This window comes from Larus michahellis, chromosome 13, assembly GCF_964199755.1.
Source record: "Larus michahellis chromosome 13, bLarMic1.1, whole genome shotgun sequence".
Lineage (NCBI taxonomy): Eukaryota > Metazoa > Chordata > Aves > Charadriiformes > Laridae > Larus > Larus michahellis.
The window spans coordinates 1,921,754-1,939,798 of NC_133908.1; the positions used below are offsets into that span (position 1 = coordinate 1,921,754).

General features: G+C 64.9%; 2 protein-coding genes across 2 annotated transcripts; both read right to left on the minus strand.

The window, feature by feature from the left end:
• Positions 1 to 9,450: 9,450 nt before the first annotated feature.
• SLC35E4 (solute carrier family 35 member E4) lies at positions 9,451 to 12,361 on the minus strand. The gene is made up of 2 exons (XM_074606431.1): positions 11,596 to 12,361; positions 9,451 to 9,990 (listed from the first exon to the last, which is right to left on the minus strand). The coding sequence occupies exons 1-2, from the start codon at positions 12,212 to 12,214 to the stop codon at positions 9,563 to 9,565; spliced, it is 1,047 nt and encodes a 348-aa protein (XP_074462532.1). The 5' UTR covers positions 12,215 to 12,361; the 3' UTR covers positions 9,451 to 9,562.
• A 906-nt stretch (positions 12,362 to 13,267) lies between these two features.
• TCN2 (transcobalamin 2) lies at positions 13,268 to 16,528 on the minus strand. Its single transcript, XM_074606429.1, has 10 exons — positions 16,220 to 16,528; positions 15,398 to 15,587; positions 15,227 to 15,295; positions 14,974 to 15,116; positions 14,704 to 14,865; positions 14,447 to 14,622; positions 14,058 to 14,232; positions 13,756 to 13,948; positions 13,458 to 13,579; positions 13,268 to 13,375 (listed from the first exon to the last, which is right to left on the minus strand). Exons 1-10 carry the CDS (start codon positions 16,272 to 16,274, stop codon positions 13,314 to 13,316), a joined length of 1,347 nt encoding a protein of 448 aa, XP_074462530.1. The 5' UTR covers positions 16,275 to 16,528; the 3' UTR covers positions 13,268 to 13,313.
• Positions 16,529 to 18,045: the final 1,517 nt, after the last annotated feature.

Genomic DNA, 18,045 nt, shown 5'->3' on the forward strand with positions numbered 1-18,045 from the left:
ATGAAGTAAGAGCGATGCTGCTGCTCTGAGTACAAACGAGCTGTCGTGATCTCTTGGCAAGAAACCCAGGGAAAGCCAACGGCAGTTCTTCCGCGTCCACGCCAGAGCGTTGAAAATAGACTCGTCTAAGGAGGCTGGAGCATGAAGTTTCTGCTGCCGAAAGAAAGTACAGGGGATTTGTGACACAACCAGCAAGTCGTGGCGTTTACTATAAATAAAATCAGCCCAGTTTAAGCCACGCAGTTTGTTTTCACACATCATTTGTATCGGGGTCCTGACAGTAACTCAGAAACCATCACGTGTTTACAGGGTGTTGTTTTATTCCAGCACAAACTGTGCTTCTAATACGGGACAGAAACTAGCTGTGAGTCAGAATATTTGGAGTGTTACCAACATTTGTTTTTCCTAACTGGGATATGACTTTGGGTTTTGAGACAACAACCCGAAGTCCAGTCATCTGCTGCATTCCGGAGAGGGCAGGAACAGCGCGGACTCCAGCATCCCCGGTTGGGAGAGACCCAAGAATATCCTGCTTTCCACTATCTGACCCTTTCCCTTCCCACAGCTGATTCCCCCAACCCTTTTTCAGAAGGTGCCTTGGTCTCCCTTGGGAAATCCATGGTTATTTGGGTGAGCCGTGAGCTGCTCGAAAAGAACCCCATTCACTCCTGGTGGGCCGGGAAGTCAAGAAGGAGCAGTAAAAGGAGGCCCGCTGGCGGTTTGAACCATTGCGGCGAGGTCGTCGTGGTGTTATAGACTAGAAGCCTGATCTGGGCGCCCTTTGGCGTGGCTCAGCAGCAAACCACGTATGAATTCTGGTTTAGCACGGCATGAAGTTTTCAGCTCTGGCAGCTCTGTCTCAAGTGGCAATAACAGACCCATTCCAGGTTGGGAGCCGGGGGGGACCCGGGGCTGGTGCGTGTGTGTGAGGGATCCCACAGCCCCTGGGTCAGCATGAGGGGGTCCCACGGCCCCGGTAGGTGTGAGGGGTGGGGGTCAGTCTCTTCTCCCAAGGAACAAGCCATAGGACAAGAGGAAACGGCCTCAAGTTGTGCCAGGGCAGGCTTAGGATGGATGTTAGGAATAATCTCTTCACCAAAAGGGCGATCAAGCATTGGAACAGGCTGCCCAGGGCAGGGGTGGAGTTGCCATCCCTGGGGGTATTTAAAAGCCGGGCAGACGTGGCGCTGAGGGACATGGGTTAGTGGTGGGTTTGGCAGTGCTGGGTTAACGGTTGGACTCGATGACCTTAAGGGTCTTTTCCAACCTCAATGATTCTACGATTTCACGTGCTCCCAATGGCATTTGGGAGCGCTCCTCCACACCCGCAAAGAGCAAACTAGGTCCCTGCAGGTCTCAAAGCAGCTCAGGTGATAGCTGTGGTGGGTGACAAAGAGCCTTCCCTTCCATCGAGTGCGTTGCTTTTCTCCCAAGGCACCTTCTTGAAGCAGAACGAAGACCCAACTCCTCATGGACATGTCAGAAGTTGTTCTCGGAAAACAGAGACGTTAAAGGAAAGGGCAAGAACAGGGTCGTTGGGTGCATGAATATCACAGAGAGCATTGGAGACATGGCAGACCTCGTGGAAGAACCTCGTGTGCTGCGTGACCACCTGGGGCCTTGGTGCTTCTCAGACTGGGTCTCTGGCCAGCCAAGGGTGCAGTTGGTGACTGTAGTCATCCCCACCCCTCTCCACTCCAGCTTTGCAGTTGAACACCAGGCTTTCCCTACGGAGAAGAATGGTGCCACAAGCCCTAGCAGGTCCCGCAGGCTCTTGTGCGCCGGCCATGGAGGGCACCACTGGCTGGGTCCCAGGCACAGGCACCTGCTGTCCAAGGGAGGGGAGACCAGAGCTTTGCGTATCTGGAGGGGGGTGGAGGTTCGTTGAAGTCCTGACTTGCCTGGCAAGTGCCTGGCGACAAGGCAGGCCCAACGCCAAGCTGGGAAGTTGGGTGGGAGTCCAGATCCAGCACGGGCACGGCTGCAGCTCACCATCAAGGGTGAGCATCTCAGTTTGAACGCGACTGTCAAGAGACATGGGAGGAAGGGGGGGGAGGGGGGGATGCTGCTGCCAGCTCTTTCTTGAAGAGCTCTTTCTTCACAGCCATCAGAACCCAGGTGAGACCCCCAAACCCGCTGAACCAAGCTCCCATCTGTCTTAGGGTGCCACTGAGGCACCACCGGTGTGTCACAACAGCCTGTGGAGCACTTAAGTTCTGATATAGTGGTCTTAGTTATGCATACAGTAATTAGCACGCTATTAAAACCGCCTTAAACATTTCTATCTTAGATCCCTACTTTATGATGTAAAGTCAAGGTATTTGATAAAAACAAAGTATATGACTTTAAAAAATATCTTTAAGCTCTTGTGATTTCATCTTTCAGAAACTCAGCTACAGGAAGTCCAACAGCCTTCTCGGAGCAGGGCAGTGGGCCCGCGCCATAGAGAGAGCAATACAGTCCCCCGTTAAGCCAGCCTGCCCCAAAACGGTTAAGAGCAAATTCTGGAGGGGTTTTTTTGGGTGCTGAAGACCCAAAGCAGAAGACATGGGGCTGGAAGGGAGTCTGAAGGGTCACGCTGTCCATCTCCTGGCCTCCAACTGGGCTTGGGCTGCTCCAAGCATCCTCAGATGTTCCTCTCCTCTGCTGGACATTGCACTCCTCGTGTCATAGAATCACAGAATCACAGGGTTGGCAGGGCCCTCTGGAGATCACCCGGTCCAGCCCCCGGCCAGAGCAGGGTCACCCACAGCAGGTGGCACAGGAACGCGTCCAGGCGGGGTTGGAATGTCTCCAGAGACGGAGACTCCCCCACCTCTCTGGGCAGCCTGTGCCAGGGCTCTGCCACCCTCACAGCAAAGAAGTTCCTCCTCATGTTGAGATGGAACTTCCCATGGTCAAGTTTGTGCCCGTTACCCCTTGTCCTCTCCCCGGGCACCACTGAGAAGAGCCTGGCCCCATCCTCCTGACACCCACCCTGGAAGTCTGTCGTCTTGGCATCTGTCCTCAGGCTGGGCTGTCCTGCCAGGGAGAATGCATTTTTCTTAACTTCTACCCTAAAAAAGGCTTTGCCATGGTTTCAGCTCCAAAGCCAGGACGGTCCCTGACACCGTTTGAGGACTGTGACGTGGTAGGTTTAAGAGCAGAGCCCGGCCTAGGAGGGAAGGATGTCATCTGCTGGCTTTGGCTCCCGGCTTAGCCAGCGTTTGTCCTTGCTGCCTCCCAGCTGCAGATCCCGCGTCCCTCTGTGCTGATGCAGTAAGCCTCCGACATCCCCGAGGGCGGCAGCTAATCCCCTGCCTGAAACACAGAAAATTTCCACCCTGAGCTCCCAGGCACCCGGCTGGCACGCAGCAAAGCCACCCAGGATCTCCTCTCCCCCGCACGGAAACACGCTGCTCCTCCGCCAAGGGCAGCGGCTCGCGGCTCGGTCCCCAGCACACTCTGTCGCCACCGCAGAGGAAGATTTGAGCAGCGGTTTAACAGCGGATCCAGAAGAAACGGACTTTCACACTTCAGCTGGAGCTCCTTGCCAGCCAGCACCCCCAGCGTGGTGGCACCAAGCACGTGGAGGTGCCACCCGTCCTTGACAATGCTGCTCACCGGCTTCAGGGCTGTCACCCCTTCTTGCATCTCCTGTCCCCTCCGTGCATTGGGGAGCGCAGAAACCCCACGGCAGCGCCCACGTGGGCACACCAGGAGCGTATGCTGGTGCCGGCTGCACGGGTAACGCCAGGCAGCGGCGTCTCAGGGGTTAATGAGCCCCGGCACGGGCGTGCGCAGCTGTCCTGGTTTGGGTGACACAGGACTAATTTCTCTTCTAATGCTTGGGAAAAATGCACTTTTAGAAGACTCTCGTGTCTGAGTTGGTGAAAATATTTACTTTACAGCCAGCCCTGGGGTGCAGTTTCAAGGTCTCGGTGTTTTCCAGCTCGCCAGGTGCAGGGACGAGGAGGAGCGAGACCCGGGCACTCGACCCAAGCTGCCAACGGGGTTATTCCATACCATGAACGGCACATTCAATATCATTTAGGAAGTTTGCTGAGGAGTTCTCTCTCTCTTTCTCTCTCTCTCCCTTGCTGGCTGCCATCCCGAGAACTCCCTGCCCCGGTGCCGGAGCCCTGAGCCCTTCCCTTCCTCCCGAAGCCGCAGCGCTCGCAGGGTCCCACACTGGCTGTCCCTGCGGGGAGCGCACGGCTTCTGCTGATGGAACGGGCTGGGCAGAGTCCTTGGCTATTTTATATTGGTATTGGGATCAATAGTGGTTCTTTAGTGTTATTAATGTTAATTATCTCGTCTTATTCTGTTAAATCTGTTTATATTTCAACCCTTGAGTTTCCTTGTTTTTCTGATTCCCCTTCCCGGGTGAGGAGGGGTCATCAGGTGAGAGAATAATTGTCTCAAAGACAATAAATTGTTGTGGGCTCCACAAACCGTAACGGGGGGTTATGAGACCCTCCCAGCCGGCCTGCGCTTGGATGTTACTTAAAAAGAGATGAAAATGCAGCGGATGCTTGGCAGGGGCTGTGCAGAGAGGCTGGGCGAGGAAAAGTCCCCACGTTTGGGGGCACAAGAGCTGCAGGGGCTTCAGGGGCAAGCACAGGGTGCTGCACCTGGGGAGGAATAACCCCCCGCACCAGGACAGGCTGGGGGTGACCTGCTGGAGAGCAGCTCTCTGGGAAGAGACCTGGGAGTCCTGGGGGACAACAGGATGCCCATGAGCCAGCAATGGGCCCTGGTGGCCAAGAAGGCCAATGGCATCCTGGGGGGCATCAAGAAGAGCGTGGCCAGCAGGTGGAGGGAGGTCATCCTCCCCCTCTGCTCTGCCCTGGGGAGGCCGCACCTGGAGTGCTGGGTCCAGTTCTGGGCTCCCCGGTTCCAGAAGGACAGGGAACTGCTGGAGAGGGGACAGCAAAGGGCCACCAAGATGCTGAGGGGACTGAAACACCTCTCTTGTGAAGAAAGGCTGAGGGATTTGGGTCTGTTTAGTCTGGAAAAAAGGCGACTGAGGGGGGACCTTATCAACGCTTATAAATACTTCCAGGGTGGGTGTCAGGAGGATGGGGCCAGGCTCTTCTCAGTGGTGCCCGGGGACAGGACAAGGGGTAACGGGCACAAACTTGACCATGGGAAGTTCCACCTAAACATGAGGAGGAACTTCTTTGCTGTGAGGGTGGCAGAGCCCTGGCACAGGCTGCCCAGAGAGGTGGTGGAGTCTCCGTCTCTGGAGACATTCCAACCCCGCCTGGAGGCGTTCCTGTGCCACCTGCTGCGGGTGACCCTGCTCTGGCCGGGGGTTGGACTGGGTGATCTCCAGAGGGCCCTTCCGACCCCAGCTATTCTGGGATTCCGGGATTTGTGGCCCTTAGTCCAGGGTGATAGTCCACCTCAGTACCATCTCCATGCCGAAACCAGGCCCAGGGAGCCGGGACTGGTGGGGGGATCCAGACCCCATCAGGCACCGGGAAGCCATCGTCTGCCAGGAGGCCGTGGCTTGGGGACACACGTCGCCACGCAAGGGCTGTCCCCATCCTCCAACGCTCCTGCTGGGGCTTGTCCTGTCCCGAGCTGTGGGGTCTGCTCTCCAGAAAGGTCTCTGCCTCGGAGCAGAGGTGTCCCAGCCTGCTCCCCACCCGCCATGCAGCCGGGGCTGGGATGCCTGGCCCTCACCCATGGGAAACCCGATCCTTCGGAGGGATGGCCGGAGCAGAGGGATGTCATCGGGCTGAGATCACGGCCTGAAATACCGGGAGAGAGGGCCACCATGCCAGGCCAGCCCACCCGCCACAGCCAGGCCCTTCATGGGCATCGAAACCCCCAGCCCCAGCACGACGGCTGCCCGCGGGACCCCGGTGCCAGCCCGGCTCCAGCCACCGGCCTGCACAGGGACACCGGTGGCGGGGGCCGCCCTCCCCGGAGCAGCAGGGCAGGGGGCCAGCAGCACGAAGCGCTAAACCGGGCAAAGCCATGGATGCAGGCGGGATCCGGGGAGATCCCAGTGCCAGCAAATGAGTCGGGGGGGCTGGGACGGGTGGGCGCTTCCCGGGGAAGGGCTCCTTATCCCAGCGTTGCCATGGATGGGCTGGTTCGCAGGTCCCGCTCCACCCGTCCCCTGGCGGGGGGCGGGGGGGTCCAGGGAACACCCAGGAGGGGATTTTCCCCCAGCCCGGTCCCTGGAACCGCAGCAGGGCTCAGTTTTGCGAGGAACCAGAAAACCAAAATGACTTTCAACCCTCCCCGTTACGGAAAAGCCTCTGAAATGTGAGCCCCGAGAGCAAACAGGCGCGTGGCTGCCACGCTCGCGGCCAGAGCAGGGGCCCTTCCCCGATTATTCGGGGCCCTTCAAGTCCTTTGCGGGACGGGCAGCGCTGCAGCCCTGGGGCACCGGTGGAGGTGACAGCGACGGTGGGCACACCGGGACACCGCGGCGGCCCGGCAGCCACCCTGCCTTGGCGTGTGCTGGGGAAGGAGCCGTTGCCGGGACGCTTCTGGAAGCGGCCTCAAAACTCACCGCCCTGATGAGTGGAAGAAAATCGCTGTTTGGGAGAGGGCGGGAGCGAGTGGGGCGTTTCCAGGGGGGAAGCGGGTTGTGGTTGCGGGGTGACATGAGTCACGGGGCCGGAGAGGGACCGGACGGGTGACGCCGGGGGGACAGGATGCCGCCTGGTGTCACGCTGCCCCGGGGGCAGGGCGAAGCCATGCTGCGGGTGGCCGGAGCCAGCTCCCAGCAGGACTTGCCCTTCCCTGGACACGTGTGGCCGGTGACTCCTCTCCCCGTCACCGCGTCCCTCCAGTGTCCTGTGCGAGGGTCCCGGTGCCAGCCCTGGGGCTGCTGAAGCGTGGCTGTCACTGCATGGAGATGCCGGCCACGGCGGGGACAGCAATCCCGGCTTCCCCCTGGGGCTTCCCGAGGCATTTCTGTGCCTCAGTTTCCCATCCCCACAGCGGGTCGTTCCTCCCTTCGGGCCATGACGCCGGTGTGCGCTTTGGGGGGGGGGAGGGAAATGGAGGGAAAGGAGCCGTGGGTGGAGTACGACAAAAATAGAGCTTTATTTTGGGACAAGTGCAATCAGAGCTGGATCCTTCGGCCCCGGCGCAGGGACGGCGAGCGCGGTGGCAGCCACCACGGCCGCTGCGTACGGTGGTGCCGGTGCGTCCGTCGGGGCGTGCGCACACGTGTGTGCCGACGTCGGTGCCAGGCACACGCACGCCGGAACGTCCCTGTGCCAAGGTGAGCGTGTGTCGTGACACAGCCCAGCACCGTCCCGGAGCCATGGTGGGTCTGAGCCATCCCTGTCCCCTTTGTCGGGCTCTCGCCGTCTCTGCGAGGGAGCCCCCGGGGACGGGCGGGCAGCCCTGCCCGCGCCTGCCTGCTCCGGCCACGGCAGGGTAAGAAGGATGGGCCCGGCGCCATGGTGGCCGGGATGGCACGGCCATGACAGGGCTGGCAGCACCGGGGGATCGGCAGGACACGGAGGGCTTGGGGACAGGAGAGGGGACACTCACCTGCCCCGACCCCGGGCGTCTTGTCCAGCCATGAGACCCGTGCGTAAGCACAGCCCCGGCTTTACTCCAGCCAGCAGAGCTCAGTAGTGACGCACACGCACGTACACACACACACACGTGCACGCTACACATACGTACGCGTGTGCGCACACACGCACACACACGCTGCTCAGTGTTCCCCAGGCGGGACAGCCGTCGGACGCGCAGTCGTGTGTCCGTAGGCACCTCCCTGAGCCTGCGTGTGCGCACGGGACACACATGCCGAGCCGGTGCACGCAGCTGCACACACACACACGCACACACGGCGGTACCTGCAGCACACCCGTCAGCCTGCACACACACACACGCACACAGAGCTGCGCACGCTCAGACGCACGTTTGCACACGCAGCATCCGCGCGCACCGGGGCTGTGCGCCCCAACACGCGTGTGCGCTCCTGCACGTAAGGCGCTGCGCACGCACAGCGACACACTCGCACGCACAGAGCCCGTGCGCGCCAGCACACGCGTGCCCACTGGCACGCTCGTATATGCGGGGTCTACACCAATGCACGCGTGCCCCGCGCGTGAGACCTGCGTGCACACGCGGAGCCTTCGCACGCGCGTGCACACGCACACACGCAGAGACCCCCTCCCGCTGGCAGAGCCTGAGCACACCCAGACGTGCCCACGTGCCCGCAGAGCTGTGCACGGACACGCTGGCACACGCAGAGCCCGCACCCGTCAACACACGCGTGCAGAGAGCTGTGCCCGCCGGCACGCACGTACCCGCTGCCGTGCACGTCAGCAGACGCCTGCACGCAGAGCTCCGCACGCCGACACACGTGTGCACGGGGCTGCACACCCAACACACGTGTGCGCAGAGAGCCTGGGAGCACCAGCGCGCCCGCCTGTACGGCGACTGCGCACCAGCACACGTGTGCACGCACGGCTGTGCAAATAGCACACATACACACAGATCTGTACACGCCAGCACACGTGCACACGCACAGCCGTGTGACCAGCCAACACACGTGCGCGCTAGCACACGTGCGCACAGCACCTCGGCGTGCCGGGGCGCGCACAGAGCTTTGCACAGCAGCACACCCGTGTCCACACGGGGCTGTGCGCACCGGCACACACGTATGCGCAATACCATGCACACCGGCACACGTGTGCGCACGCACACACACAGCCGTGCACGCCGGCGCACGCGTGCACACAGGACCATGAACGCCAGCACACCCGTGTGCACAGCGCCGTGCATGCCACGCACGCGCGGGTACACGCACACCTGTGCGCACCAGCCCACGTACACACCCAGCCATGCACACCAGCACACGCGTGCACGCAGAGCCATGCACACCAGCCCATCCTTGTGCACAGTGCCGTGCACGCCAGGCACACAGGTGCACGTGCGGCTGCGTACACCGGCACATGTGTGCACAGAGCCACGTACACCAGCCCACGCACACACACAGCCGTGCACACCAGCACACGTGTGCGCGCAGGACCGTGAACCCCAGCACACTCGTGTGCGCCATGCCGTGCGCGCCATGCACACGGGTGCGCACACAGCCATGTACACCCAGCCTACGCACACACAGCCGTGCACGCCATGCACACGGGTGCACACACAGCCATGTACACACATCCCACACACACAGGTGCGCACACATCCACGTACACCAGCCCACGTGTACACACAGCCGTGCACACGGGTGCACACACAGCCGTGTACACCAGCCCACGCGCACACACAGCCATGCACGCCATGCACACAGGTGCGCACACAGCCATGTACACCGTCCCATGCGCACACACAGCTGTGCATGCCATGCACACGGGTGCGCACACAGCCATGTACACCAGCCCACGCGCACACACACAGCCGTGCACGCCATGCACACGGGTGCGCACGCACGCACCTGTGCACATCGACCCCCCGTGTGCACTCAGAGCCGTGCACACCCCAGCACACACGTCTGCACAATGCCACGCACACCAGCACACGTGTGCCTGCACCGAGCCGCGCTCGCCCCGGCTTCCCATCCGCCCCCCGGCCCCCCCCGTGGCCCCTACTCCCTCCTGGGGGGTCCCCGCCGCGGCCGCGCCGCCCAGCGCGCGGCGATGAGGTCCGGCTGGTGGTACATGAACATCCCGGCCAGCGTCAGCCCGATGCCCAGGTAGCTGAGCCCGCTCAGGTGGCTGCCGAAGAGCAGGCGGGAGAGCAGCAGGTTGCCCACCACGGTGATGTTGCCCAGGACGTGGACGGTGAGGGCGGAGGTGAGGGAGAGGACGCAGAAGGTGGCCAGGTTGTAGAGGACGGAGCCCAGGCAGCTGAGCAGGACGCAGGCCCAGAGGGTGCCGTCGTAGCGCAGGACGCCCTCCCAGGAGGGACCCAGCTCCAGCGCCACGGCCGCCCCGAAGAGCAGGCAGAAGCTGGGCAGGGAGGTCAGGCAGAGCAGGGAGAGGGCGTCCAGCCGGTCCTCCTGCAGCAGCAGACCTGGGGGGGGGGGGAAGGGGGACAGTGAGCGGGACCCCCGGACTATCCCAACGGGGACACCCTCCGCCGCCCCCACCGCCGTGAGCCCCCGTTCGCTGCCCAGGCGGGTAAGAAATCCCAAATGTCAGCGGGAAGGGGGGAATGGGGTAGGGGGGCAGCCCCTTCCGTGAGGCTGGGGGTGCCCCGATTCGGGGGTGCTCTAGTTTGGGGGTGTCCCGGTTCGAGGGTGCCCCGGTTCGGGGTCCAGGGTCCCGCCGGGTTGGACGGAGCAGTTTCCCCACCCTGTTTTGGAGCAAACGTGGCTTCCACCCCCCCACCACCACCTCCCTGCCTCCTCTTTTTTCGGCAGATTGTGCAGCCGGCAGCAACATTTCTGGGCGTGTGGCCTGTCCCCTATGTGTCCCCATGTCCCATCCCATCCCCAGGTCATCTGGGGACAGCAGGCACAGCCGCGCCAGCTGCCATGCACAGGCGTGCACAGGGGGACACCTGCCATGTCCCAGGGGGACGGAGCAGCCCCCAGCCTCCTCGGGGCCACTCTTCATGTCCCACAAGTGACGAGGGGCGGTGGCATCCCTCAGGTGGCCACAGCACCCCCGGTACAGCCGCCAGCGGTGCCCTGGGGACCTTGGGGACAGCATGGGACGTGTGCCCGACACTCGGCCCCACACCACAGCCCGACCCCCGTGGTGCCCGCTTGAGTCACCGGCCCCAGAGGAAACGCTCCCTTCCCGGCCAAAAAACACCCCGGCCGGTTCCTCTCCGCCACCGGCCAAGGACACCACAGCCCAGGCAGCACCGCGGCTGCCGGGGTCCCCAGGCATAGGGACGATGCCGCTTGGCACGGGGACTCGCAGGGGACCCAGCAGCCCATGGCCTGGGTGTCCCTGTGACAGGCTAAGGCACTGCCACCCCCTCACGGCCCCAGGACATGGGACACTGTCACTGGGAGCCAGCGGTGCCCGTGGGCCACCACAGGGCCACCAAGGTGTTTGCTCGTCACCGACAAACCAGGGTGACCTCGAGGCCAGGACCGTGGCACAGTCCCGAGGGGGGGCAGCCGGGTGGACAAGGTGGCACTGGGGTGGCACCAGGGGACAGGGTAGGCAAGGGGTGGCACTGGGGCTGGGGTGACATTAGGGTGGCACCAGGGACAGGGTGGGCAAGGGGTGGCACTGGGGTGGCACCAGGGACAGGGTGGGGAGGGGGTGGCACTGGGGTGGCACTGAGGTGACATCAGAGCCAGGGGTGGGGAGTGAGTGCCACCAGGGTTGGGGTGGCAATGGAGTGGCCTTAGAACTGGGGTGGCACTGGGGCTAACGGGGCGCTGGGGGGGCACCAGGGCCAAGGGTGACAGCGGGTGGCGCTGGGACGGGGATGGCGTGGGGTTGGCACTGGGGACCAGCGTGCCACCAGGGCTGGGGTGGCAATGCAGTGGCACTGGGCCTGGGGTGGGCAGCGGGTGGCACCGGTGTCGGGGTGAGCAGGGAGCGTCACCAGCCCCCGGGGTGGCACCGGGATGACAGCAGCACCCCTGCGGCCCGGGGGCCGTGCCAGGGGAGGGAGGGCGGGCGCGCAGGACGGGGACAGGCGGGTGGCACTTACTCTGCTGGATGGACTTGAGGGCGCGGAGGACGGTGGCGGCCAGGAGGAAGCCGCAGCCGGGCTGGTAGAAGCGGAGCCCGCCGGCGATGCTGCAGGCGGCCCCGGCGCAGACGGGCCCCATGGCGGCGTACTGCAGCGGGTGGTGCCGCCGGCCCCCCAGCAGCCCCGACAGCAGCAGGGTGACCAGCGGGGTGGTGGTGGCCACCGCCTGCGCCACGTCCAGCTGCACGTAGCTCAAGCCCAGGTTGCCCAAGGCCACGCTGGTGCAGAAGGTGAGGCTGAGCAGGTAGATCCTGGCGCGGGGCCGGGGGGCAGGGGGTGACGGTCCCCGCGCCCAGCCCAGCGGGTAGCCCACGGCCACCCCCGACAGCATGTGGAGGGACGACAGCAGCAGCGGGTAGCGGAAGCCGTGGGCGGCGAAGATCCATTTGTTGAGGCCGGCCATGGTGGTGCCGGTGCCCAGCCAGGCCAGGACGGTGAGGGTCAAGGGCAGCGATGGCCCCGGGGGTGGCCGACCTCCTTCTGCCTGCCCCGGGTCCGGTTTCCAGGGCCGGAGGGTCCCCTCACCGGCTGCCATCGTCATCGCTGCTTCATCGCCCCGCCGGGACCGCAGGCACATGGGCACCGGCTCCGCTCCCCCCCGCTGCCACCCTCCGCTCTGCCCCGTCCTCCCGGGAGCCGGCGGCGGTGATGATGGCGGTGGTGACGGTGGTGGCGGTGGGTCCCCGGCTCCTGCCGACGGTGGCGGTGGTGGCGTCACCCGCCCCGGGGGGGGTGGCAGGGCTCAGCCCCGGGGTGCTGGTGCCATGTGTGAGGGAGGCAGCGCCGGTGGCGGCCGGGAGCGAGCGGAAAGTTTGGCGATGGCGGGGAGCGGAGGGAGGGAGGCTCCTCCCCGCGGGGCCGCCGCCGCGTCACGGCCGCCGTGCGGGGACGGGGGACTGCGGGGTGCGGGTGGGCGGACACGGGGGGCACGGCCGGGGATGCCGCCCGGTGCTGCGGGGCCTGCCGGGAAGCGGAGGCCGTGCATGGCCGCCCGGGCGGCTCGGCTGGCGGTAGCCGGAGCACAGGCGGCCTCCATGGTGACGGCGGCGAAGGGACTGCGTCAGAGCCCCCGTCTGACTCACGCCGGGCGGGCGCCATCGCTCCCCACCGCCGGCCCGGGAGCATCACCCGCCATGGCACCCGCACCCACGCCCCAAACCGCAGCGGCACCCCCCGCCCCGGACACCGCCTGCCCCGGCTGCCTTCACTGCCGCTGCCCCTGGGTGGTTTTTGGGGCTTGGATTAAATCCGGGGCTGAGGGGGGGAGGGAATCCCACAGGTTTGGGACACAGCAAGTGTTTGCGGGGCACCGGGACCACCGCGGTCCCCGAGCCCTCGGTGTGGGGCTCAAAGAAGGGGGCCGGGGGTGTCCCCCCGAGGGTTTATGGAGGAGGATGGCCCCGGCTGGTGGCTTGCTGGGGACGAGCGGCGCTGGCTCAGGCTCCCCAAAACCTGCTGCCCCATCCCCGAGCAGGGCCGGGACCGGAGGAACTGCCAGTCCGGGCGCTCCCGTCCCACCGTGCCCGTAGGACACAGGGCATCGTGTGTGTCCCCTCTGCCTCCTCCCCGGGCAGATTTGGGGTGCTGGTACACGGGGCGCAGGGAAAGGAGGAGGCAGGGAGCCGGCAGGTCCTGTGCCACGGCAGGAGGTTCATTGCCATCGTCCCCCCCACCCTCTACCACTCGCTGAGGCGCAGGATGAGGGTCTCCCCGTCATGAGGTCTGTAGTCGGCGACACCTGCGGAAAGAAGGTGGGAGAGCGATCGTGGGGGCTGCCCGGGACCCCGCCGCCTCCCCCGGCACCCCCACCCGTCACTCACCCATCTGCAGGCTGGTGCCGGGGGCGGTGAGGAGCTGCCAGTAGCTCCGCTGCTGCTGCCGGGCCTCCATCCCCAGCACCCTGCTCAGGAAGGGGCCCTGGGATGTGTCCTGGGTGACAAACCTGGCGGGTGGGAGAGGGGGGTGAGGGTCCGGCCCCTCAGCCGGCGATGGGGCACGTCTGCTGCCAAGGGAGCCAGGCGGTGGGGACCGGGCTGAACCCGTGACACGTGTGCCGGGCACGTGGCCACCCTGGGTGTGACACGCAGGGACCCCACACCGGCACGCGGGACCACCTACGTGAAGTTGGGGGGTCCCTGCACGGTGGCCGCCCTGAGCACGTCCAGGAGGGAGGCGCCGGCGGGCGCGGACACCGTCCGGTCGTAGAGCCGGTGCTGGGGACACCGCGGCTCGGGGCACTCCACCACCAGCCGCACTGTCATGTTCCCCAGCATCTCAGTCGGTGGCTTGGCGCTGATGGGCATCAGTGTGTCTGTGAGAAGGAAGCCACCATGGCACTGACGGGGACCAAGCCACCACCGTGGTGCGTGCCAACACCATCCCGGAGCCCCCCCGGCTCCCCACGCCGCCCCGGCTCCTACCCAGCTCCTCCTGGCAGCGCATGGAGGCGATGTCCAGGTAAGAGCGGCCATACAGCACCGGCAGCACCTGGGCCATGGTGGCGGCAGTGGTGAAGGCGTCCAGGTTCTCTAGCAGCGCGGCCATGGCCCGGCCGTACGCCGGCTGCGTCCGGCACGTGTTGGTGGCGATGAAAACCTGGGAGCGGGAAGGAGGAAGGCGGCGGGGCAGTGGCAGAGGCGGGGGGCGGGTTGGGACCCTGGGCCGTGGCCACCACGCTGGTGGTGGTGGTGACCATCACCTGCCTGCCCAGCCCCTGCCCCGCGGCGGCTGCCTCTGCCCAGGCACCCATATCTGCACCCACACCTGCACCCATGCCCCACCATGCAGGCCCCTGGCCCGTGACCCCCACCTGCATGGCCCATGGGGTGCTGTAGACGTTGCCGAAGAAGCCATCCGGGTCCTGCGCCTCCACCATCCTCCTCCTCACCCTGCGCCTGGCTGCCTGCAGCTCCGCCGCCAGCCTGGACCCAACCAGCCGCTCCTGCACCAGGCAGGTGAAGGCCAGCGCCGCCACTGCCTCCGTGTCTGTGGGGACACGGTGTCACCCCAGCTGCCGCACGCCCGCCCTGGGGTGCCACCGCCCCGTCTGTCCCCACGGCCCCTTACCCACGGTGCTGCCACTGGTGTGCCTGAACCTGCCGTGGTGCTCCGCCGCCAGCAGCCGGTGGATCACCTCCTCCCGCACCCGCTTGCGGTGGACGCACAGCGCCAGCACGCCCAGGCTGTACTGGTAGTAACTGGTGAGGGGCTGGCCGTGCCGTCGGGAGCCTGGGGACAAGGTGTTGTTGTCACTGGGGCAAGCCAGTGGCCTCGCAGCTGGACGTGCCGGTGCACGGGTGGGTGCTCGCCGTGGTGGCCCCGTGGGGCTGCTCTCACCCGCCCAGTCCTCCTCCAGATAGTACTTCAGCCATGTCACCAGTAAGCGCTGGGGACCGGGCTCGGGCAGGGGACACGTGGCCCGCAGACCCAGCAGGTACAGCGCCAGTCGCCCCGTCTCCGGCCACTCCGCCTCGGCGTTCCTGCAAGCCACCGTGTCAGCTCTCACCAGCAGCCAGAGCCCCCCCACCACACCAGGGGGCTGTCACCCCGCAGGTGGAGGGGACCGTCCCCGTGGGACACACACACGTACGTGTTGTGCTCAGTGCTTGTAGTGTCCCACTGGGGGTGACCATGGAGCTGGCCGGCTGCCTGCAGGCTCCTGCGGAGACACGGTGTCAGTGGGTGGCCGGGGTGGCTTGGGCGACAGGGGACAAACCCGGAGGCACCTGAGGGGGACCTGGTGTCCCCCCTGGGGACCTACCGGCCGTAGCGGCGCTGGAAGGCGTCCCGCAGCCGCGCCAGGTACCGCTCCTCTTCACGCAGGTCGTGGTCGCCGGCCAGGCGAAGGGCCAGGTAGACGCTGGGGTCGGGGTCCCGCGCCGGGTTCCCCGCCAGCCCCAGCAGCCGGGCGCTGAGCTCCCGCACCGCCGCCGCCTCCCCCCCCGGGGCTTCTGCCCGCCACGGCCCCGGGGAGGGAGCGGAGGGTGAGGGGGGGCAGGAGAGGGCCGAGCCTACCCCAAGCACCGGTCCCCGCGACACCTGCAGCCCCCAGCACCGGTGGCGATGGAGACCCAGCACCCCAACCGTGCCGCGCACCCTGTGCCCTCCCTCGAGTCCCAAAACCTCAAGTCTCCGCCCTCCCCCAAAAAAATTGGGGAAGAAACAAAATAAGAGATGTGACACAAAGCAGGAGCATGGAGAGCCTGAAACCCAGGCACGGCCGCCCTCCCACCGCGCCTGTGGAGCTGGCGGGGTGCTGGGGTGACACCCCTGTCCCCAGGGGACCGGTGTCAGGGCCGGGGGGGACTGTGGGCACAGGACTGGGGCTGGCTCTGGGCTTTGGGCAGGGGGGTGCAGGAATAAGGCTCAACCCCAGCACGCTGGGGAGAGCTCAGCCCTGGAAAACTCATCACCGGAGGGGTTTCACGATGCCAGTGTCCCCCCCGCCGGGCCTGGAGTACGGGATGGTGCGTGTCCCCCCCAGCCCTGCTCCCCAGGGACCTCTCCACCGCCGCAGCCGGCTCGAGGACCCGCTGCAGGCACCGTCCTACACGGGGGAGACCCCCGGCGGGACCGTACTCACCGCAGAGCTGGGCAGGCAGGACCGCAGCCTGCAGCAGGACGAGGAGCAGCCACATGCCGGAGCAGGGCGGTGGGTGCCGCAGCACGGCACGGCACGGCACGGCACGGCAGGCAGCCCGGCAGAGGCAGGCAAACTCTACCGGGGACGGGAAGGCGTCGCAAGAGGCCGTTTCCGCGCACCGGGGCCAAGTCAGCAGAAACGGGAAAGGACTTTGGCTGGAGGGGAAGCAGAAGGGAGTGGGGCCACCCCACGCCGGGGCAGAGATAAAGTGCTCCCGGCCGCTCTTCCCTCCCGGCTCCCCGACCTGGCACAACCCCGAGGTCTCGCTGCCCTCCGCACCGTGGCCGGGGCAGCCAGACCCAAACTGCCGGCGATCAGGTCACAATCACCTGCCAAAGTCTGCCCAAAAAAAGAAAAAGGGGATGAAACCCCCCCCCAGAATCCTGCGCCCTCCACCCCCGCTGCCTTTGAAAGTGGTAACTCCACTGGTCACCTGGAACTGGGTGGTTTTTTTTGAAAAAAAAAATAATAAAAAAATAAGGGATTAATCAAGCCCAGGTAGGCAGAGGAGGGTGGGAACGGGGGTGCTGAGCCCCAGAAGGAAAATCCCGCAGCTGAGGGGAGGGGGGGTCCCAGGTCACCGTCTGCCAGGGGATACCGGGAAGGGGGTGACAGGCCGTGGGGGGTCCCTCCACCGCAGGTCAGGCTGGAGGGGACTCTGCACAGCCGGGTGTCGCTGAAGGTGTCCCTGCCCATGGCAAGGGGGGGCTACTGGGTGGCATTTAACGGTTCCTTCCCCCCCCAAGCATTCTACGATTCCATTTTTCATTTCTCCTTTGCTAAAAATTCCACTTCCAGCCCAGTAAAGCGTTTATAACAGGAGGCGAGGGGTCGCACTATTTCTTTCACAGTTTTGTGGCGTGTCGCTTTCTTTTTATCGTCTTACGGAGTTGTACAGGGTATATGAAACTTGGCAAAAAGCTAATGCTGTTTGTACAACAAAAACCCATAGTTTTTGCTCCGCGTTCGACCGTGAAACCCTGAAAAGCGTCCACATTTCCCAGCTGTTGTTTGAGTGTTTGCTTCCGGTTCTGTATGGAGATCTTCAGCCTTTTCTAATAGGGAATGACACCGGGTTTGTTTATTTCTGGTTTTACGACACGTACGACACAGTCACGTCTTCATCTTTGTTTACATCTCACAGGAGCTGCGCCCATCAGTAAGGCTCTCCCTGAGTTAAGACCCTCGTGTTGAGGGGAGCCGAACCGCTGCAACCCTTTCTTCTTTAACAGGAGAAAATGGAGCTGCGCCGAGTTCTAGGGAGGAGGCTCAAAGAGAGGGCAGGATGAACCTCCTCTCTCACACCCACCTGAGGAAACGGCTGGCGGAGCTCAGGGAGCGCCTGGACCAATCTCTCAGTCCTGTGGCTCAGGCGTAGGGAGCCCTGCGAGGGGCAGGGAGCGGGACCCCATGGCCCCCACGGGTCCCTTCCACCCCGGGACAGTCCCCGATTCTCCCGCCTCCTCCAACCCCTGCAGCCGGGGGAACCTGGGGAGGACCCGGCCTCCTCCACCCCTCTGGGCACGGCGGGGACCCTCAGCTCGGCCGGAGCGCGCCCGTGGGGGTCCCCCCCCAGCGACGCTGGGCGGGGAGGAGACAACAAACCCCGCAGGGTGGACACCCCCGGGGAAAGGGCTCGGAGCCTCGGGCGCTGCCTCCAGCTGGGAGACGACGGGAACCCCCCCCCGGGGCTGAGCAGCACCGGCCGAGGACCCACCGTCCCGCAAGGCCTCCGCAGCGTCCCCGCCCGGGCCTCACCGGGCCGA